At 44.6% G+C, this 24,323-nt stretch overlaps 1 protein-coding gene across 4 annotated transcripts in view; it reads right to left on the reverse strand.

The window, feature by feature from the left end:
* The window catches only part of LOC121002211 (testicular acid phosphatase homolog), a 114,444-nt gene that overhangs the window by 28,885 nt on the left and 61,236 nt on the right, over nt 1-24,323 (reverse strand). For 3 of the 4 annotated variants that reach the window (XM_040433572.1, XM_040433585.1, XM_040433594.1), the window contains 2 exons: nt 13,579-13,674; nt 12,632-12,718 (listed from right to left, as the gene is read on the reverse strand). In XM_040433572.1, the coding sequence (XP_040289506.1) occupies nt 12,632-12,718; nt 13,579-13,674 (183 nt within the window). The remainder of the gene's footprint in view (nt 1-12,631; nt 12,719-13,578; nt 13,675-24,323) is intronic. The other variant, XM_040433578.1, reaches the window with a different exon arrangement.

The following is a 24,323-nucleotide window of genomic DNA, read 5'->3' on the forward strand; positions in this document are numbered from 1 at the left end:
CAGAACCATTTCTTCCACTTGTCGACGGTTGTCAGGTGAGCGAGTTCTCTGACGTCTGTTTCTGAGTATTCGACAGGTCAGCGAGTGCACTGTGACACAGTCCCAGATGAGGCTCAGTGACACTAATGAATCATCAAAAATGTCCTCCTTCACTATACATTTATCTGTTGCGCAACTGGCGATCGAATGAAGCCATGCCTCCTAAAAGCAGCAGCCCCAAGCATGCAGTCATGTTTATCTTAACCTTTCCCTACTCTGCACCCACTGGCCCCATCTACCTATGGAAACTAATGGGACATCTTGTCTACAAAAGAATATCATCACTTTTGAAACAGTGCAGTGGTCCCTCAAGTTACAATATTAATTGGTTCTGGGATGACCACTGTAGGTTGAAACCATTGAAACTTCAAGTCCATCAATCTATGGAAAACTAGTAATTGGTTCCAAAGCTTAAAAATGCTATCCAAGAATAAGAGAAAGTGAGGGAAAAAAAGCAGATAACCAAGACATAAAGCAAGTCCTTATGAAAAAAAAGACAGGAATAGATCCTGGAAGCTGTAAATTTCTTTCTATAGTGAGGGCAGGCGCTTCTTCAGAATCTTACAAAGTATACACGTGTAGCCGGAACAGACAGGGGGCAGTACACAACGTTTAGTAGGACGTGCAGAGGAGCTACTAGACAACGAGTAAAGGTGTTTTACCAATGCAATGGCCATGTTTATTGGTTGGATCTCGAGTCTGAGGCATTGTATGATGAGCAGGGGCAAACTAGTAACTTAAAGTGGCCCCATTTTGTAGGCAGGTCCAAATTAACAGAAGGTGGGGTAACACAAGTAGGCAACATCAACAATACCATAGTGCAAAATACCTTCCCAGCAGAACCAAATAATACAGTGTAACACAATCTACTGCCTCAAAGGCTGTCCCTCTGTGGTGGCCATACATAGCTACCATCTTCTGTCCGCCTCCTCCAGTTGTCTATGGAGCAGCGGGCTTAGGAGGTGAGGTGCAGACCACAGCAGTTGAATTCAGGAGGGCATGTGTGGTTCCTGGCTGGGTGATTCTCACAGCGTTAATTACTGTGGAGAGGTTATTATGTACCTGGTACCCTGACTTGGGTGGTCCCCTGTGGGCATCGGCTCACCAGAAAATTTACCTGTAGGATCTATGGCCAATCCACGCCTGATGATTAGTCTGTTTTCAACTTACGAAGGCCCAGAAAAGGCCATTGTATGTTTAAAATATTGTACCCCAAGGCCATGACTGTATTTTATTACTCAAAGCACCTAATAGAAAATGAAGTAACTTTGAAAATATTCTTGGTCTCTTACTATTTTCTGTATCCAGCTCCTATGCAGATGTATGTGTCTCCAATGTTACAGACTACAACTATATGTCTGTAATCTGATTCTGCCCTCTTTGTTCACATTGCATTAGGTGTACATATTTGCTATATGAGCCAGGAAAGCTCCCAGTACATGTGCTGAACATAGCCATAGGTCCCCATTGGCTTCCATTGAGGTAGTATGCGGAGGCATACCTCTATTAACGATATAGGAAAGCTCAGTTGAATATTTGGTAGAAATACATCACAGGTACACACAAGGTGTCCTTCTGACATATCATAGTTCTAGCATGATGTGTACAGAGCCCTACTTCTTTCTGTCTGCCTCCTATTTTACTGTCTGTGGTTTAGAAAGAAGTCCGAAAAGCTGCTCATGTTCTCCTTCAATGGGGATTGTTGGCGACAACATTCTCTGTGAGAACCCCCAGGGTACATTTCTCAGCCCAGTATAATTCTCTGTCTGTATTCATACTACTAGTAAACATTCCATATCCTCGAAAACCACTTACCGTATATGTTTATGACTTCTCCAAAGCATTTGACACTGTACCGCATAAAAGGTTAGTATATAAAATGAGAATGCTCGGACTGGGAGAAAACATCTGTATGTGGGTAAGTAACTGGCTGAGTGATAGAAAACAGAGGGTGGTTATTAACGGTACACATTCAGATTGGGTCACTGTCACTAGTGGGGTACCTCAGGGGTCAGTATTGGGCCCTATTCTCTTCAATATATTTATTAATGATCTTGTAGAAGGCTTGCATAGTAAAGTATCAATTTTCACAGATGACACTAAACTGTGTAAAGTAATTTACACTGAAGAGGACAGTATACTACTACAGAGGGATCTGGATAGATTGGAGGCTTGGGCAGATAAGTGGCAGATGAGGTTTAACACTGATAAATGTAAGGTTATGCACATGGGAAGGAAAAATGCAAGTCACCCGTACATACTAAATGGTAAAACACTCGGTAACACTGACATGGAAAAGGATCTAGGAATTTTAATAAACAGCAAACTAAACAGCAAAAACCAGTGTCAGGCAGCTGCTGCCAAGGCCAACAAGATAATGGGTTGCATCAAAAGGGGCATAGATTCCCGTGATATGAACATAGTCCTACCACTTTACAAATCGCTAGTCAGACCACACATGGAGTACTGTGTACAGTTCTGGGCTCCTGTAAACAAGGCACACATAGCAGAGCTAGAGAGGGTTCAGAGGAGGGCAACTAAAGTAATAACTGGAATGGGGCAACTACAGTACCCTGAAAGATTATCAAAATTAGGGTTATTCACTTTAGAAAAAAGACGACTGAGGGGAGATCTAATTAATATGTATAAATATATCAGGGGTCAGTACAGAGATCTATCCCATCAGCTATTTATCCCCAGGACTGTGACTGTGACGAGGGGACATCCTCTGCGTCTGGAGGAAAGAAGGTTTGTACACAAACATAGAAGAGGATTCTTTACGGTAAGAGCAGTGAGACTATGGAACTCTCTGCCTGAGGAGGTGGTGATGGTGAGTACAATAAAGGAATTCAAGAGGGGCCTGGATGTGTTTCTAGAGCGTAATAATATTACAGGCTATAGCTACTAGAGAGGGGTCGTTGATCCAGGGAATTATTCTGATTGGAGTCGGGAAGAAATTTTTTATTCCCCTAAAGTGGAGAAAATTGGCTTCTACCTCACAGGGTTTTTTGCCTTCCTCTGGATCAACTTGCAGGATAACAGGCCGAACTGGATGGACAAATGTCTTTTTTCGGCCTTATGTACTATGTTACTATGTTACTATGTTACCCAAGATCTACCTATGCACCATAAGATGAATATAACATGATTTAACTGCAGGGCCGTATCAAGGTTTGTGGAGACCCCTGGACTTAAGTTGAGGTCAATGACAATTTAATGTGTATGACGACAGCCAGTGTCTGTTTGAGAAGAATGGCATGTTGGATCTTACGGGTGCGGCCACACACCGCAGCCTAGCCAAGGTTGCAACGCGGTAATGTTGAGACTGAGTACCAGACGGCCATACAAGCTGCATTGGGCTTAAATTAACTAATTAGGACCACATTGTTTAGTTGGTCTTCAATGGTAATGGCCATTGGTGCTGCACAGTCATCAACAATGTAGACTGACTAAACAATGTGTTCCTGATTAGAGCCCGCTGTAGCCAATATGGGCACACAGTAGTTGGCCTAGACTGCGAGACTGAGTCTGCACAGAGACATTAAGCAGCCTGCAAAAGGCACGCAATGTCCGCTAGCCAGGCATTATCATACAGGACCAGGTCACGAGCAAGCTGTTCTAGCAAGTCCTCAATAAAATAAATCACTGCTCTCGCCTGTGCAGAAGCTGAAGCAGCAAAAGTAAGGTCTTCCTTTGCTGCACAAGAGATACAACTAAAGAAAGAGACAGCATGCCTGCAAGCGTCACTGGAAAAACTCACCACAGAGAAAGAAGCGGCAGTCGCATTAGCCAAAGCAGAGTTCCAAGAAGCCATGGAGTTCCCCGGATCCGAGAAACACAGCAAAGTTCTTGGGCCAGACCTACATCAACAAGATCCAGCACAGCGCATCTCAGAATATGTCCATCAGCATCCCAAGACAGATGACAACTACGAGCCAGTATATCAGCCAGCTTATACAGAGTGCCAAAGATCCTACCTTGAATCGCAATACCTCAAGCAGGACGGTATGCGACAAATCGATGCCAGCAACAACTACCGCCCTACAGAACGAAAGCTGCAACGTTTGCTTCGATTTAAAGGGACAACCTTCGCTTCGATTTAAAGGGACAACCTTCGCGTTAGAATGATATTATACACACTTTCCTAAGCCAGAAACCCCTAAAAGGTATGGTGATACACCACACACACACAAAATAACAACAGCACACCCGCTAGTATCAGCGCTAACCAGGCTGCCATGAACTGTGCTAAGTTCTTTGCTAAACTGGAGCTGGTTAACAAAAGTCTTATAAAGTTCACTGATCGCCTCGAGAACTACAGGGCATGGCGAGCCTCCTTCCAGAAAGCCATAAGGGACTTAAAGACATAAGGGACATAAAGGGGCTCGGAAGCGAGTCTGCTGAACACGCCAAAAGAATCAAAGACATTAACATAAACTATCCGGGCAAAGGCTTAAAGATGGTGTGGGAAAGACTTGATGAGTGTTATGGGTCAATAGAAGCTATAGAAAATGCTTTATATAAGAGAATTTATAATTTTCCCAGAATAGTGGGTAGGGGTTACCAGAAGCTCAGGGAACTCAGTGACTTGATGATAGAGGTACAGGTTGCTCAGGCAGAAGGAGATCTGCCGGGGCTAGTATTCCTGGACACCGCCAGATGTGTCAATCCGATTGTCCAAAAACTCCCTTATAATCTACAAGAGAAGTGGATCATAAACATTTTTATAATGTACCATTTCCCCTCTTTGTGGTGTTTGTAGACTTTGTTACTCAACAGGCAAAAACCAGAAACGATCCCAGTTTTGACTTTACATTGTCATCTTCCACTACCCCTGGTGTCAAACCTCATAAAACACCAGTGGCAGTCCACAAACGTTGCCTCCACAGGTTCTCCTTACAGGCCGTTTAAGTCTTCTCAAGAAGAGAACAAACTCAAAGATCTTACCAAACAATGCCCCCTGCGCAAGAAACCACATCCTCTAATAAAATGCATAGCCTTTAGGGAGAAGTCTTTAGAGGACCACAAAGAATTCCTCAAAGGAAAAAACATCTGCTTCAGGTGCTGCACTACAACATCGCACTTCGCCAGGAACTGTAAGATCAGTGTGACATGCACAGAATGCGGTAGCACAGAACACAACACAGCTTTACAGATACGTAGAAAAAAGTCCAGCTCGCTCAATCAACCTGGATCACCCGCGTGCACGGAACAGGCAGGTGAGCCTCTGTAGCATAAATCATAAAACAAAGTTCCAGCACTCACGTTTTCTTTGGTAGCTAAAATCCTTGTCTTTATTCAGACTTTAGAAACAATGTACAGGACATGCACCCACTAGTGTAGCAACATTGACGAGTTCTTATTCTTAACTGTGAGCAGTGTGTTTTCCAGGGATTAAATACTGGAAAGGAAATAAGTGGTTCCACCCCCACCTGGAGAGATGGGGAAGGGAAAAGAAGGAAAAGGTGGAGCCCTCTATTCCCTGTATAAGGCACTATTCACATTGTCAAGCAATGAAATTGCATATAGCATCCATCTAAATGTGATGCCTCTATATATAAAGTGACAATTCCCATAACCAGCATATAAAAATTACATATACAACATAATACAAACTGTCACACATGAATATATAAGCATATACATATACAAATATATTGTAGGCAAATCTTATTCTTCTGTTACCTATCGAAAAAATGGTCTATAGAAATGCATAAGTTCATTTTTCACATTAACACCATTAGGATGTCTAGTATCTAATTTAAAAATCCAAAAAGCCTCCCTCAATCTAACTAAGCGCTTTAAATCACATGCTCTTTTCGGTAGTTTCACTTGTTCGATCGCAAAAGCTTTAAAGTGTTTCACATTACGTTCATGTTTCTGTATAAAATCTTTAGCCGCATTGGATATGTTCACACTGGCAGGATTGCTGATGTAGTTGAGGTGCTCCAAAATTCTAACTTTGAATTTTCTGGTAGTGCAACCCACATACATCATCTCACAAGCTGTGCAGTGAATAACATATACAACCCCAATAGAGTTACAATTAATATATACGATTTAATTGGATATACTGTATATGAGAAGTGTTCACATTGTGGAAAGTTTTTGTATTCACTACATAATTGCATGTGCGGCAGCGAAAACTGCCACACCTGGTCAAACCTTTGTAAGTAAGCCATGTATCGTCCTTCTGTTTAACCTGTTGTGTATACAAAGAAGGGGATAGGTTGTTCCCTATAGTTCGAGGTCTTCTAGAAACGATCCTACATCCTTGTCTGAACATACAGCAAAGTGCATCGTCATCATACAATATTGGCAAATATTTTTTAACTGTTTGCTGAATTATTTCATACTGCTTGCTGTACGTTAAGACAAGTGTAGGCATATCCTCCTTAGTTTCACATTGATCAACTCGGTATCTTTGTTAAAGCTATTTATGTTCCTATTGCTGATGTCATCAGAATCATTCACCCATCTATATTTATTTTTATTTGTAATCCTGTCTTTAGAAGAAAGACTTTGTGAGGGGAACAGCAGTTCCCTTCTAGTTTTAATTCTGGCAATTGCCAAACCTCTAGATATCATCCACCCAGGGTAAGCTGTTTATGTTAGCCGCATTTTAACAATCTGGATTTCCCTTTCAAAAGCCGCAAGTGTGCTGCAATTTCTATGGGCACATGTGAACTCGCCCACAGGGATCGATTTAATTGTGTGGACTGGGTGGTGACTGTCCGCACGTAAAATTGTATTTCCCATGACTTCTTTGTGAAATGTTTCTGTCTGTATTATGTGTCCCGGTATTCCCGAGAGTTTAAGATCCAGAAAGTTAACACAGTATTGATTCTCAGTGTAGGTAAAATGTAAGTTGTAAGGATTATTCTCGAGATACTGCATGAAATCCTGTATGGCAGGTACATCGCCGCTCCAAATAAGGAGCATATCATCGATGTACCGATGGCAATGCTTGCACTCGAATTTCACTTGCATAGGTACAGCAGTTTTTCTCATGAGTTCACTGATTATGTTCTTGTTGTGACTCACTTCCTGATGTCTTTCAATTATTTCACCTTCAATTCTATATTATGTCCAAACCTCAGGCGTATCAATGGGTACGAAATATTCCTCATTGGCCAACCTCACGATGTCCTATTGGGAGAAGACATATGTGTAGAGCACTAATAATACATTCTCGGAGTATGTTGTGTGGTATACACAATATACTCCGAGAATGGATTATTAGTGCTCTACACATATGTCTTCTCCCAATAGGACATTGTGAGGTTGGCCAATGAGGGTGAGTATTTCTCACCCATTGATACGCCTGAGGTTTGGACATAATATAGAATTGAAGGTGAAATAATTGTAAGACATCAGGAACTGAGTCACAACAAGAACATAATAAATGAACTCATGAGAAAAACTGCTGTACCTATGCAAGTAAAATTTGAGTGTAAGCATTGCCACATTATGTGGAATCGAAGGATATGAATAAATTACATCCACTGTCAACTATCTGTAATCATTAACCCAGGTCATATTAAAGAAGGATCTCAGAATTGACGAGGTATCCTTGACATAACCCGGGATTCGCTTGACAAAGGGCTGCAAAATACAGTCTAGCCAGTTACCTAATCTTTCTGTTAAAGATCCAATTCCACTGACTATAGGACGTAAGGGAGGTGGAAATTGACCCTTGGGGACTTTAGGGAGGGCGTGCATTATAGGAGTAACTACAGACTCTACATTTAAGTAGTTAAATTGTTTTTGGTTAATATGACCTTGTTCAAAGCCCATACGTAAGACTTCTAAGAATTCTATCCTATACCGCATTACTGGATCTGTATCCAACCTGCGATATGTCGTAGAATCCGAAAGGAGGTTACTCATTTGTTGGCAATACATGTCACTGTCCAGGATGACAACGGACCCTCCCTTGTCAGCCATTTTAATTACAATACGTTTATTATCAGATAATTCCTGCAATGCTTTTCTATGGCCAATGGACAAGTTGTTGTGTCCGCTGCCGTCATGGCAGTGACTATGTATTTCTTTCAGTTCCCTTTCCATAATATCCTGAAAAATATCTATATTGCCTGTTCGAGACATGATTGGGTAAAACCCAGGATTATAAGTTTTAAACTTTTGTATGTTAATTTCCGTATTCGGAACAGATGATTCTCGGTGGAGATCGCTGAGACATGTAAGAGACAATTGTTCTTTGAATAGATAGCACTATGGGGGCTCTAAAGGGGCTTTTTTTTTATTGACACATTATGGGGGACACTATAGGGGAGAGCGGCACTATAGGGCATCTGGTGGCACTATAGGGGCATTATTTGGGGGCACTATGGGGAAGTGGGGGCTCTAAAGGGGCCTTTTTTCTTATTGGCACATTATGGGGGGCATTATGGCATCTGGTGGCACTAAGGGGGCATTTTTTACTGGCACATTATGGGAGGCACTATAGGGGAGAGCGGCACTATGGGGCATTATTTGTGGGCACTATGGGGGAGTGGAGCACTATTGGGGCATCTGGTGGCACTAAGAAGGGGCATTTTTTACTGGCACATTATGGGGGTGAGGAGCACTTTAGGTGCATCTGCTGGGGGCACTGAGAAGGGGAATTTTTTTACTGGCATATTATGGGGGACACTATGGGGAAGGGGGAGAGGAGCACTATGAGGGCATTTACTGGGGCACTATATAGGGGTATTTTATACTGGCATACATTATGGGGACATTAGCTCAACTGCGGGCACTAAGCGGGGGTATTTCATGTACTGTCATATTATAAGGAGAATTATTACTACTAGGGGGTATTATGGGGAGCTTTACTACTACTGGGGGGCTATGAGGAACATGATTACTAGTATGGGCACTATAGGGGCATTATTACTACTAAGTGTGCTCTGGCAGAGAATTATTTCTATTGGTGGGATTTTGGGGAGCACTGTTACTTTGGGGGCACCCTGGCATAATATCAGCTTAGCACAATTAGTTTTGGGGGACATTATCTTTATACTATTAGTGTCTGGGCGCAGTTATTTTTTTGAGCACTGTGTGCCAATAATTGTTGAAGGATCACTATCTGTGTGGTAGTATTGTTTCCAGGGGGACTGTTTCTGCAGTATAGTATTGGGGGTGGCATGAAAGGGTGTTCAGAAGATGTGAAGATGATGGAAATGTGGGAAACTAATGTCTGTTTGTGAATCTCTGCAGAGACGGGAGATGGTTGAAAAATCATCATGGCGGTCTGGTCTGAATGGAGAAGATGAGGAAAGAAAACGTCTACAACAAAGGTGACATCATTGGATGTAAGAGGAATGTGGCGCTATGTAGGAGAGGAGATGCTCCGGCTCCCCCTCCCCCCTGCTATTTGCAGAAGGAGGATTCAGACCTGGGTGAGGACGGCCAAAGGGGGCAGCAGGCCACGGGTGGGTGGCAGATGGTGGGGGGAACCATAAGCTTTGAGCAGGATCTGGGGAGGGAGGAGAGCGGAGGAGCTTCCTGGCTGTAGCCTGCTGTTTATTGTATAATGTGAAGCAGGCAGTGCAGCCAGGACACCCTGCCCCCCCGCTCTGTATGATGTGTAGAGACAGGCCTCAACTATAGGATGTCAGCGGTACAGTGTTTGTTGGGAGTGGCCTATTAAATATAGGAGGGGCTTTTAATAAAGGGTGGCGCTAAATTTTTATCATTTTTCCACTCCTGCAGAGCTTTTAGAAATGGCCAGGCAAAAGAATCAGCGCAACATGCTATGAGCCCCCGCATTTTTAAATATGAAGGGGGCTTTGAAAAATGGGCGGGCAAAAGAATTGGCACAGCGCTCTACACGTGCCACATTTTTTGTCTTTCGGACCCCCCATCAACAAAATTCCTGGGTGCTCCCCTGTGTGTGTGTATATAATATATATATATATATATATATATATATATAAAAACTATTTATTTTTATGCAGAAATTTGACCTACAACTGCATCACTCGGATGTAGTGTGCGGCAGCCCCTGTACTCAGGAGTGGTACAGGGCTGTCACACATTAGTTCCTGTTGAGAACCTGCCTGTGGCAATCATATACGGCAAACGTCGAAACGGGAAAAAAATGTCTAATTGGGCGATTCGCTGTTGTTTGGTTGCTTCACATCCCACAAAAAATTTAATAACAAATTATCAAAAAGTCATACACCAAAATGGTATCAATGAACAGTACAGATCGCCCCACAAAAAATAAGCCCTCACACTGCTCTATAAACATAAAAATAAAAACGTTATGGGTGTAATAATTTGGTGATGCAAAGAAAAAAAAATTTAAAACACAAGAAAAACTATGAATATGTAGTATTGTTGTATTCGTAGTGACCTGGAGAATGAAAGTAACACGTAGTTTTACTGCACAGGAAATGCTGTACAAACAAAACCCATAAAACTGTGGCGGAATTGTGTTTTTTTTTATAATTCCACCCCATTTCAAATTTTTTCCCCACTTTCCACTACATTGTATGCAACTGTATATATTGTGCCACTAGCACAACTTGTCCTGTAAAAAAAGCCCTCATATGTCTATCTAAGTGGAAAAATATAAAAGTTATGGCTTTGGGAAGGTGGGGAGTAAAAAAATAAAAAAATTGAAATTTGGTAATTAAAGGGTTACATGAGAAGCGTTATGTCTGAAAGGAAAACACTGCATTCCAGCATAAAAACCTCATCTCCTATGAAACACTGTGGTGGCAGTATCATGGTTTGGGCCTGTTTTGCTGCATCTGGGCCAGGACAGTTTGGAACAATGAATTGTGTAATAAATGAAGTGTTAGGACATCTATGAGCTGAATCTCAACAGAACGTGGGTCATGCAGCAAGACAGCGATCCTAAGCACACAAGACATTCGACCAAAGAATGTCTAAAGAAGAATAAAGGTAAAGTCTTAGAAAGGCCAAGTCAAAGTCCTGACCTTAATCCAATATATTAATAGAATAGAGCAGTTCATGGGAGCAAAAATAAGTTAAAAATGTTCCCCATCATTTTGCACTCAATACCCCATAATGAGAAAGTGAAAACAGAATGTTTGAAATCTTTGCTAATTTATTGAAAAGGGAAAACTAACATCTTGCATTGATATAAGTATTCAGACCTTTTACTCAGGACTTAGTTGAAGCACTTTTGGCAGAGATTACAGCCTCCAGACTTCTTGGGTATGCTGTCACAAGGTTTGCAAACCTGGATTTGGGCATTCTCTCCCATTCTTCTCAGCAGATGCTCTCAAGCTCTTTCGGGCTCGATGGGAACCATCAGTGGATAGCCATTTTCAGATCTCTCCAGAGATGTTCGATTGGGTTCAAATCAGAGCTCTGGCTGTGCCACTGAAGGACATTCACAGAGTTGTCCGTAAGCCACTCCTGTGTTGTCTTGCCTGTGTGCTTAGGGTCATTGTTTTGTTAGAAGGTGAACCTTCAGCCCAGTCAGTGGTCCAGAGCACACTGGATCAGGTTTTCATCGAGAAAATCCCTGCTCCATTCAGCTTTCCCTCAACTCTGACCAGTCTCCCTGTCCCAGCCACTGAAAAACACTCCCACAGCATGATCCTGCCACCACCATGCTTCACTGTAGGGATAGTATTGGGTAGGTAATGAGCAGTGTCTGGTTTCCTCCAGACATGACTCTTAGAAATGAGACCAAAAAGGTCAATCTTGGTTCCATCAGAGAATATTGTTTCTCACAGTCTGAAAGTCCTTGCTTTTTTTGTGTGCAAACTTTCATGTAGTTTTTTTTCTAAGGAGAGGCTTCTTTCTGGCCAATTTGCCATAATGCCCAGATTTGTAGAGTGCTGTAATGATGTTACATCTTCTGGAAGTTTCTCCCATCTCCACACAGGATCTTTGCAGCTCAGCCAGGTTGACCATTGGGTTTCTGGTCACCGCTCTTACCAAGGGCCTTTTCCCCCCATTACAGTTTGGTGGGGTGGTCAGCTCTAGTAAGAGTCCTGCTTGTTCCAAGCTTCTTCCATTTAATAATTATGGGGGCCAATGTGCCCTTGGGAACTTTCAGTGCAACAGAATTTTTTGTACCCTTCTTCAGATCTGTGCCTCCAAACAATCCTGTCTCTGGGCTCTACATGCAGTTCTTTCACCATGATGGCTTGGTGTTTGCTCTAATACTGCCTTGTGTGTTAGATACCATGCTATGCTGCTATTATTACCCCTGCACCGCCTCACATCTCCTGCCTTGTCCATGAGTTTCCACATCCGCACTGTACTGCTGCTCCCATAAAAGGGCAAATATTTAGATGCTTGTTTGGACAAGCTACTGCTTTTTCCGATATTACTGTGTGTTTTTAAATGCAGGCAGGCATCTGCCCCCGTTAATGCATCATTTTTTGACCAAGTCACTGTTTCTTTCGATACTTCTGTTTGTGTGTATAAACATGGCAAGCTTGTGCCCCATTAAGCCATACTTTTTGGACCACTTGTTCAGGACAAGCTATTTTGAAAAATTTGCAAACTTTCAAACATCACTGTATACATACAGCAGATAAAACTGACAACCCCTGTAAAAATAACATATTATTTAAAACAGACAAAAAGTATCACTTACCTCTTCTTTTCTATATGATGGGCTGAGAAAATGTTTATATCTCATCCTCAGATATTGCCCCAGCTCATACTGCTGTCTGATGCCCACCTGCAGTAGAAAATATTATTCTATTAATGAATCATAGTAATATATGCACTATTCTGAGGTCATATCAGGTAACTGCAAAAAGTACAATTTTACAACAACATTTTCTCTTTTTTTTCAGAAAAAAAAGAGGAAGAAAAAGTAATGAGTTAGTAAACCAAAGAACCTTTATCCAGCTTGCCCAGTCAATAGTTGGATGGATGTAAAAACTGCAACTGCTTAGTTATACAAAGTACGCTGAGTGGAAGTGAAGACACAAAGGAGTTCTCCCAAATAAACCCACCACAGCAATCAGTGGATTTCTGGGGAACCGGAAGGGAAAATGCCTGTGGCCAGTGACTTCACCGAGAATATATATTAGGCTCCATTCACACGTCCGTGGTGTGTTGCAGACCCGCAAATTGCGGATCCGCAACACACCCGCCCGGCACCCCTATACAAATGCCTATTCTTGTCCGCAGCTGCGGACAAGTATAGGACATGTGCTATCTTTTGCGGAGCTGCGGACCCGAAGATCGGGGCCGCGCTCCGCAAATGCGGATGCGGACAGCACACAGTGTGCTGTCCGCATCCATTCCGTCTCCATAGAAAATGAATGGGTCCGCACCCGTTCCTCAAAATTGCGGAACGGATGCGGACCCATTTACGGACGTGTGAATGGAGCCTTATTGTATAGCACGCGTTCAAATGCATAGGTGATCACATAATACATGGCTACTGTGAATAATAAGGGGGATCTCAAGTGGGAATCTCCTTCTATGATGTTTATATGGCCTTAACTGGCATAGGGAAATTGGTTGTCCTGATGGTATAACCCATTTAAATTGTAAATTAATTGCTGTAGTTACTGGAATGTACAGTACCTGTGTCAGCTGTTGCAGTCCATTTTCCCAGACTGTAACTTTGTAGGGGTCAGTGGGGTATGTATAAATTGGGGAACGGTCCCCATGTCGATAGACCTACAATGGAAAAAAAAAAAACATTAACTAGAACCCAGGAAAATATGCACACGCCCCATGTAAAAAAAATAATGCAGTGTACTGGTCCCAGACAAAGCTGCTGGCAGAAACAGTAAGTCATTGACCGATCATGGACACCAAAACAGCTGGTCCGGGTGGAGCAGGGAGTACCAGAGTAAGGAACTAGAGGTACAGATGTAGTCAACAGGCCAACTCGTAACCAGGGTTGACAGTGCAGGACCAAGGATGAGGCAGTGGGGTAGTTGTACAAGCAATGGGTCAGGGCAGGCGGCCCAGTTACAGGTCAGGCAATCTGGGTCAGCAGCAGGAGAATCGAAACGTAGCAGGCAAGGATCAGACAGGAAGCAGAATCCAGAAGACAAGAACGGGTCAGGAATACAGGAACTCAAGCACAGACAAATGCTAACTTTGCAGGACACAAGGACCGTTGATGCTCAGGCACCTAGGAAGGGGGCTGGACCACTTATATAGGTGCAGGGTGGCTGGAATTGGTCACACAGGTTACATGAATCACAGGACGTGACAGGTACTGGCCCTTAACGAGGTGCTACAGGGAACAGGCTGAAAGGCATGCTGTGTCCAGGGCTAGAAGGAAACCGTGGAGCGTATTCTAGGAAGGACCACAGCAGTGAGTGGGAAGACACCAGCAGCTGATCACTGCCGCTACCCAACCCCCCCCAGCAATGCTGCCACACGGACAATGATGGAAGCGACCAAGGAGGACAATGCTCACCCTACCACAGAGCCGGAGATCGAGGTGGTGAGTAAGGAAACATCGGCCGTCAGCAACCGCCGTTACCAGTTATCTTTGTACGGATGAGTGGTAATATGATTATTCTTCTCCATACAATTTTTCATGTGTCGCCAGCACATCTCTGTTCACATGAGGCGATGTGCTTCCGACAAACATGAGTTTAGAGATGCATGAAAGTTGCAATCACCTGTCAGATGTTTTCCCATTTGTCGTGTGATGGATGGCATATTTACACTGGGCAATGGTGGCGATCCTGAACAGGCCGACATTGGTGGTCCAGCACAGGTGACATGATTATTTCACAGCAATGTGCCACCCATGTGTGTGGGATGCCAACTATTCTCTCTGCCATTTTGTAGCTTATGAGAGGGCAATGGAATACTTAGCATCCAGCACACATGGGCACATCTCTCTGCTTCAGAAAAGGATTATGTAAGTGTAATTTCTTTTCAATCACAAGTTACTGGAGAAGCATAAAAGCCGTATTCTTTCTAGGGTCTTTAAGGGGTCGTTCACTTTCGGGAGTCTTTTGGGCAGACCTCCACATTGATAGAACTATGGAGGGAAGCATGCTTATCTGCTCCCTGCAACTCTGTTCTATCTCTTTCACTCCCCAGCTGCCGCTGCCACTGCCCCACCCTGATCCCTGGGCATCACCGGTGAGTTATATTCATAGTGCGAGAGTGATCACTGGCTTGTCTGTGAATATAACTCGCCGGCGCGAGCGTGCACGCCAAATCGAGCCGGCCGGCGCATGCGCAGTTACAACATTATGCCCGGCTGACTGCGGGAGCCCGAGATGGGATCGTGCAGTCACAAGCGGCACACAGTGCAGGCGCCAGACTGGCACGATCCCAAGGAATGGTTAATATGTAAATCATAGTCAGGAGGGGACGGGGAAAAGGCGGACATTGCTTGACGTGAAGCAAGGAGGCCGCTGCCCCCTTGACTTCAAGCCTGACTGCAAACAGAGCGCTCAGTGAGATTAAAAAAGCGTTTTTCTGAAGTATGGATTAACGAATTTCTGGCTCACACACATCATCAGTTACAGACTGGGGGCTGCTATAAAGTAATGCTGGCAGTTTTATATCACTTTTGGAGGTGACAGGTTCCCTTTAAGTTGAACGACAGTCAAGTATTTTCCTTTTTCAAATCAAATCAGGCCAATTTTCATTAAACAAAAGTTATTTTTGGAATGTGATGGACACAAAGACATGGCCTGATAGATTGCCTATTATCTGTGATCAGAAGATCCTATTGTGGATTCCCTAGTGGAAGTACAAAAATTACCGGTATGTTTATATATTTTTTTAAAGTATTCACAATAAAGAAAAATATTTAATATGATAATATCATAAAAAGTGGTTTTATTTAGAAAAAAAATAAAATACACATACACTGTATGTTATCGCCAGAACAACCCATATAACAAACTAAGGGTACTTTCACACTAGCGTTTTTCTTTTCCGGCACTGAGTTCCATCCTAGGGGCTCAATATCGGAAAAGAACTGATCAGTTTTTTCCTAATGCTTTCTGAATGGAGAGAAATCCGTTCAGGATGCATAAGGATGTCTTCAGTTCAGTCACTGAACAGCATTTTGGACGGAGGAAATACCGCAGCATGCTGGGTATCATCTCCGTCCAAAATTCCGGATCAGTTGCCAGAATGCTGGATCTGGCATAAATTTATATTGAAATGTATTAGTGCCAGATCCGGCATTAAGAACACTGCATGCGCAGACCTTTAAAAATGTGGAAAAGAATTTAAACTGATCCGTTTGTCCGTGTGACAAACAGAGAGACAGATATGTTCTTGCATTGGATTTGTGAGACGGATCCGCATCCGGATCCGTCTACAAATGCTGTCCGTTTGCATGCAGATTGACGGATCTGGCAGGCAGTTCCGGCGACGGAACTGCTTACCGGATCACTTTGCCGTAAGTGTGAAAGTAGCCTTACATTATAGAAAAGGCTTTTCACACTGCCAGTAGGAGTTCTCTGGATCCATACTGCCTGCCGGCCCTATTGACTATAATGGGGTCTGGCGGAAATCCAGCCACCACCCAGAAAATATGCTGGGATTCAAATACTGCTGCAGTATGCCAGCCAAGACACTGGGTAGCGGCTGGATCTCTGCCAGACCCCATTATAGTAAATGTGAGCTGTTGGGCATTCCGGTAACATTTGGCAATGCCAGATCCGGAGAGCACTGGCAGGCTGTTCTGCCAGAATTCCAGCCAGCAGTGTGAAACAGGCCTATGAAGCTTGAATTGCTGTTGTTTTTTCCATTCTCCCTCTTTTCTAAAATCATCATAAAAGTTAATCAATAATTTATAGACACCCTAAACTTGTAATATTAAACAAATTAAGCCCACATATGGCTACATCGATAGAAAAAAAAATTGCCAAAATAGGCTTGATCTTTAAAGAGTTAAAGTCCTTACATGCATGAATTTTGTCTAGCAGTTTTTAACTACTGTATTTTCCGGACTATAAGAGCAGACTATAACATGCACCTAGGATTTAGATTTTTTTTTTTCATCAGACCTCTGATCAGACCCACAAATCAGATCCCCATTCTTCATCAGACCTCAGATAGACCCCCAAATCAGACCCTCAGATCAGACCCCTCAGGACGGCGCTGCCACTCACTCACTGCTCCCTGGTCTTTTTCCGGGTCGCACTGCACTGTGACCTGATGTCGCATAGCATCAAGTCATAGTGCGCACCTACATGCGCAACATCCTGCCGCTGTACGGCGTCAGGACCTAGTGCATAGCGGAGCCCGGAAGAAGACCAGGGAGGATGAGTGCAGCCAACTCAGCGCTTCCCTCACTGATCCCTGTGGCTCCCGCCTGCTGATGACCGCTTCCATAATTGAAACGGTAATAAGCATTCGGACTATAAGATGCACTGCTACTTTTTCCTCACTTTGTGGGGAAAAATATTGGATTACACTTACCGTAAATCGTTTTTCTTTGAGCCTAGGGTAGCTGTAGCCTATAATGCCTAAAAAAATCATGAGAACTCCAGGTAGCTGTTCTACAAATCTGCTCAATTGAAGCTGAAGCTCTCTCATGATGTGGAGGCAGATCTTGTAGAGTTAGCCCCAAACCCCGAGGGCGGAACTAGTCCCTTAGAAGAGTAAGCTAAGGCAATGGCCTGTCTGATTCACCTAGCAATGGTCTGAAAGGAGGCAGCAGAACCCTTCTTAGCTCCCTGAAACAAAAGCAGCAGACGAGAGGAGGCTCTCCAAGGCTGAGTAACCTTCAGATATTGTAAAATACACCTCCTAACATCTAGGCAATGGAACTCTGATTCTTTCTTTCTTAGGGGAGTCACAGAAGGGAAGGTAGCACTATCTCCTGAGAGTGGTGAAAATGAGAAGAGAGTTTTGGTAAAAAAAGAAGGATCAGGAGAAATCACTACCCGATCCTCCAAGATAACCAAATAGGGGGGATCAGCAGAGAGTGCACTGATCTCACTAACCCTTTTAGCCAAGGTAATGGCAAGCAGGAAAGCCAGCTTTAGGGAGAGCATCTTAGGGGAGATACTATCAATCGGCTCAAAGGGTTCAGAAGAGAGCGCAGAAAGGACCAAGTTTAAATCCCAAGGAGGGGTTTTGACCTTAGAGACTGGTGATAACTTGGACAGAGCTGTAACAAACCTCTTGATCCAGGGATGAACTGCTAGTCTAAACTCAAACCAGGCACTAAATGCCGATATCTGGACTTTTAAAATACTAGGCCTCTAGGCCTGAGTTTTTTCTTCCAACCTTCCTGCAAGAATTCTAGCACTAGCGAAATGTCAGGAACCTCTAGCATATCCACTGGTCTATTGGTGAATCTAAAAAACGCCCTCCAAACTCTAAGGTAGATCTCAGAAGTAACCCTCTTCCGACTGGCCAACAGAGTGTTAACTACCTCTTCAGAAAGACCTCTTCTTTTTAAAATCTCCCTCTCAAGAGCCAAGCAGTCAGATGTAGATTTTTTTACTTCTGGGTGAAAGACTGGACCTTGAGACAGAATCTCCTGAGGCTCCGGAAGCACCCACTGGGTTGCTATTGACATCCTGCGGAGCCAGGAGAACCAAACTCTTCTCGGCCAGAAGGGGGCTATAACTATTACAGTGGCCTCCTCCTCTCAGATTTTTTTGAGAACCCTCGGTAACATTTTTAGGGGGGGAATGGCATAGAGAAAGCCCTGTCTCCAAGATTGAGACACTGCGTCCACAGCTTTCGGATGTTCCCCCGGAGATAGGGAATAGAAAAACTTCTACCTTTCTGTTTGATCTGGTGGCAAAAAGATCTATCTCCGGAATCCCCCATAATGCTGTAACCTGGTTGAAAACCCTCTGATCTAGGGACCACTCCCCCTGGTTTAGTTTAGTTGGTGACGACTGACGGAGTCCGCTTTCACATTGTCAGAGCCATTGAGATGCACCGCAGAAAGAGAAGATAGAGAAGCCTCTGCAAGACTGAATATCTGATGGGTAAGGGACATGAGGCCCAAAGCTCTTGTACCTCCCTGCCGATTGATATAGGCTATGGCTGTTGTGTTGTCAGAGTAGATCTTTACATTTCTGCCCCTGATAACTGGAAGACTCTGTTCCAGGGCTAACTTGATCGCATTTAATTCCCTGAAATTGTGAGACTGGGATAAGGCTCTGCTGTCTCAGCTCCCCTGCAACAGAAGGGATTCCACATGGGCTCCCCAACCGGATGGACTTTCATCTGTAGTCAAAGGAAGAACCGATTCTCTGATCCATGGAACCCCTTTTTGAAGATTCTCTAAATTCATCCACCACCTCAAGGAGCTCGAGTCCAAGGAGATAGAGATACCTCTGAGTCCGGCGAGAGTATACATCTGTCCTATTGCTGTAGAATCTGAAGTTGTAGAATTCTTGAATGATATTGGGCCCATCAGGGGCAATGCTAGAGTCTGAAGAGATCCGAGGCACGAGCCCACGTGAAGCCCCCACCCCATGAAGCCACGCCCTCATCACCACCGGGGGGGCCCTTCACAGTAGTTTATTAACCCCTTTTAGCAGTCCCCCCTTCAGTGAATGGGGGACTGCTGAATGGGGTTAATAACTACAGTGAAGGGCCTAGCCGTCTGGGCAACCCCACAAATCATCCATAACAGTGTCATCCACAGATCCCCCATAAGTGTAATCCACAGATCCCCCATAAGTGTAATCCACAGATCCCTCATAAGTGTCATCCACAGATCCCTCATAAGTGTCATCCACAGATCCCCATCAGTGTCATCCACAGATCCCCCATAAGTGTCATCCACCACAGTTCCTCCATAAGTGTCATCCACCACAGATCCCCATAAATGTCATCCACAGATCCCCCTAAGTGTCATCCACAGATCCCCTCTCGCGACTGTGCGAGATTACACAGAGGCAAGTGAAGTGAATAAATTAGCTAGAGCGGCGCCGCCGGCCCTGCATTCGGTGCACTGGACAAAACATCCAGGGCTCCAGCCCCAAATGTTTTGACCTAACGACGCCCCTGGGGCCCATTCTACTCCTGGAATCGCAGCCGTAATGAGGCCCAACACAAACATGGTCTCTCTTAGGGTGACAGACGGGTGCGAGTGAATGTGTTGGACCCTGGACTTGATTTGTAAGGCCTTCTGAAGGGGCAACAGACACTTCTGGGCTCTGGTGTCACGGCCTTTGGTTTGCGCTGTGACACTGTTGCCATACTTGCCCGCGGCAACGTGTTGCTGTGAGAGCATGCGGTGGCAATGTTTCAGCCTTCTGGGTGATTGCCGTGACATGGTTGCCACGCATGCTGTTGCCGGTGGTTACGTGGTTTAGTTGTGTGTGCACTTCCCCTTTAAGTTGTAGCCTCCCTCTGTCTGGTGCTGTAAGGGTTAACTCCCTGACTGGGTGTGGTCACTTGGGGTTCTTATTCCTGTGGCTTTAGGTCAGGAGTCAGTGGTACTCCAGCCTTGGTGTGTTCTGGAGTTAAGCTCCTTGTCTGGTTGTTACCATCTGTCCAGTGAGGGCCACCCTTGTGGTCATCAATGTTATCCCGGTGTCTCCTTCCCTTCCTGTCCCTATGTGTATGGAGTTGGTTATGTTCAGGGTGTTGATATGTCTAGTTTTGGTGTTACATGTCTGGTGGTGTTTGATGTCCAGCATGTTTGTAAGACATTCCCCTGTCTCACATTTATTGCAGCTATTGGTGTCCTGGGTCCCTGTGTGGTTTGTGGTGTGTGCTGTGTCCTTTAATGTTGGTGTGGACATCAGCACTTGTGCACGGGTCCAGTGTGTTTGTGGCAGGTAAGTGTGTTATTGGTTTTGCTTACCTGCCATCTCCATATGCTGTATGTGTTCCCCTCTCCTTGCAGTCTGGCCTCAGATAGAGACTCCTGTTCCTCCATGACTGGGATGAACAGGTCGTCTCTTCCCTGCTCCTTGGTGAGGGATTACCAGGGCGACTTAGGGTCTATAGGAATCCAGAGTATGAGTCGTCCTACCATCGGGGTCCGCTCATATGGTGAGGAGTCAGGGAGAGGATTAGGGATGCTGTAGGAGGTGACCTGCTCCCTTATTACTCCTTTTTGGCCAGGCTGATCCCCTTTTCCCTTTGACATCGCACGGTGGGGGGTTTCCCCCACTCCCCGGCATGGCATCTGTAGTCTAGAATGTTCCCTAGGAAGTTGCACCTCTGGCTTGAACATAAACTTCTTTTCTAGATTTATCTCCCATCCTAGCTTTTCTAGAACTTCCTTCAACCAGGCAAATTGCCTCTGAAGGGCCCGATACGATTGGGACACGAGAAGAAAGTCGTCCAGGTAAGGTATGATGACTATGTCTTTCTCCCTCACATGGGCCATCATTTCTGAAACGATTTTCGTGAACACCCTTGGAGCCTGCGAAAGCCCAAAGGGTAAGGCCTGAAATTGAAGATGAAGAACTTCCTGCTCCGATTGGACTGCTACCCTCAGAAACTTTTGATGGCTGAGATGGATAGTTTTACGACCAGAGGATGTGGATCCTCTGGGTCAGCGTATAGAGGACTGATTTTAGCCCTATATTGTTGACTGCTGACTCTCAGAGTCAGGATACTGGTGTTTGCACCAGTCACCCAGAAGGCTGCTAACCGCAGCAGTGTGAACAGAGTCCAATACAGGCAGATTAACGGAACAGAAGAGCTTTACTGATAAACGGAAACCAACAGTCACTTGCAATAAAGGTAAACACAGTTCAGATAAATGCAGAGTGTAGAATCAGGTGGTCTCATTGTCAGGCAGTGCAGGGTCAGGAATCCAGGCAGACTTACAGGAGGCAATGGGCAGATGCGTAGTCAGGTGGTGCAGAGGTTGATAATCCAGATGATCCAACAGGCAGACGGCAGGCAGATTCGTAGTCAAAACAGAGCAGAGGTCAATAGTCCAGGTAATCCAACAAGCAGGCGATAAACATATTCGAGGTCAAAATCCAACAAACAGTCCAGAACACAGCAGGATGCTTCAGCAGGAGTAAACAGGTAATACAACCATGCTTAGGCGCTTCCTGCCAAGTGAAGCTGCCTTAAATATACAAGGCACCGCCTTCGGGTGGGAACGGCAATCAGGACCCAGCTGCCTACTCCCATAAGACAGGGAGAGGTGCGCGTGCTATAGCGCATCAGATGGCACCTGGCAGTATGCTGATGGGCGCCTGCATCTCCTGCCAGGTAAGCCAGCACTGGGACCCATGTCGCTGTGATGTGCGGACGGGGGTCTGCCAACCTGCGGTGGGTACACAGACCCAATACTGACAGATAGGGACATGGTAATATGCATCCCTAAGGTCCACAGTGGCCATAAAGCAGTTCAGGAAAAGATTGCTTACAGCTGACCTGATGGACTCCATACAAAACCTCTAGTACACCAGATACTGATTTAAGCACTTTAGTTTTTGTTGAGGAACGGTTGAGACGTGTGCATATATATCCATGCATGCCTGCAAACACGTGCGGGCATGTATGGTATATATATGCATACATTAACCACCGCATCATGGGGTGATGCCCATGGTGATCCCCAGGGGCTCATGGTGGCCCCTGTGGGAAATATGTGGTCCCTGGAAGCTGTGCCCCCTTATAATCCCCCTTATATTAGTATATATATGTGCCCCCTTATATATGTCCCCTGTATGTGATGCCCCAGATATATGCGAGGGTGTGTGTATATATAGATATGTGTGTATGTATTTGCACACGTGTCTATGTATATACACTTATGTCAGCATGACAGTATGTATGTGGGCTTATTGCTGCCCATTCATACCCCCGGTTCAAGCATCTGTGGATATATATATGCATATATGCAATTCCAACTGTTATCAACAGAGTTGTTATAGCCTGTAGGATAACAGCTGATTAGCATCTAGTCCCCTTTTGTTCAGGCCCAAAGCAATCAGACGCTTTGGCACCGTTTGTGAGGGGACCTTCTAACCAGAGACATCAAGAAGCTGAGAACCTGTTTTTCCACACCTCTGCCCATGGCTAAAACTCCATGCCCCTACTCCCAGCATTTTTGGGACTAGGGGGGGGGGGAGGACTCTGGGGATTGTAGGCAGGCATACGTCACAGTGACACTATGATGTCACATGCCTGAGGAAGGAGGAGGGGGTTGCTTTTGGGCTATAAAACCCCGAACCGGCCAGAGGTGCGGTCTCTTGCAACCAGACTAGATTCAGAGATGCAGGGGAGAGAGCAGCTTCATGATGACCACCTGGATAAGGCCTAAGTATACCTGTGTAGCCCCTACCTACCCCTCACATATCACCCCTGGTCCTGTAACCCCTTACCCTTGCCATGTTACTGGACACCCTGATCCCCCCAAACCCTTGCTCCACCGTGTAACCCTTTCCCTACCCTGATTAACCCCTGGTGGTAACCCCTGCTCTAACCCTGCCACACCCCCCCCCCCCCCCCCACTGTACACTTGCAGGGTATTCACCCTTGCATTGCTGTACAGTTCTGATATTATCCCCATTGTTAACCCTTTGTGTTTGTGGTCGGTTTACACCCCTGTGAGGCCACCATTAACCCTCGTCGTACCCCGTAGGGACAGTGAATAGTCAGGTGGGGTGGGTTACTGATATTTGTGTGTATGATGTATTATTGTAATGTATAGATAGTATGTGGGGTGGAATTTGGGATTGTGTAGTGTAGTTAGGCTTGTATTGTGTTTATTGTAGTACTGTTTCTGTACTGCGGTGTGTACGTCTATATGTATATATATTCATATTCATTGATCCGTGAATATATATAGATATAACGTATTGCTAGACTGATATAATTGTATTGTGTAATAAATATTCCTTATTGTTCATAATGCAGTGTATGGTGTTTTTAGTAGTCGCCGCCGTAGTATAGTGATAGTAAGGCGCTTGCAGCTAGCGTAGTGATTAGTGTAAAGCATAGCGAAGGTATTGTTATTATATAAAGGCTTAAATGGGCGGAGTTATCACTAGATGGCTCCTCCCATTTATGAATATTAATTATCGATATTTGCATAAATATTGGTGATTAATATTCTCCCTTTACAGTTTTATTATGGTCCGAAATGAACCATTTGGTTTCTTGACAAGAAACGGGGAGAGTAAAACCCTTTTGTCACTTCCTGCTCTGGGATCTTTCTCAATACTTTTTTCTCTATTAGAGAAAGAACCTCTGTAATGATAGCTGACTGTTTTGCTGGATCTGACCGGTAATCTGTGACCACAAACCTCCCCTCTGGAATGCTCTGAAAATGTAATCTTAGGCCTTCCCTTACCACCGAGTTTATCCAAGCACTGTCATAAATCTCCTGCCACCGATTAGCAAACAGAGACAGACGACCTCCGACAGGGGACCTGGCATCA

Source organism: Bufo bufo, chromosome 1, assembly GCF_905171765.1.
Source record: "Bufo bufo chromosome 1, aBufBuf1.1, whole genome shotgun sequence".
NCBI lineage: Eukaryota > Metazoa > Chordata > Amphibia > Anura > Bufonidae > Bufo > Bufo bufo.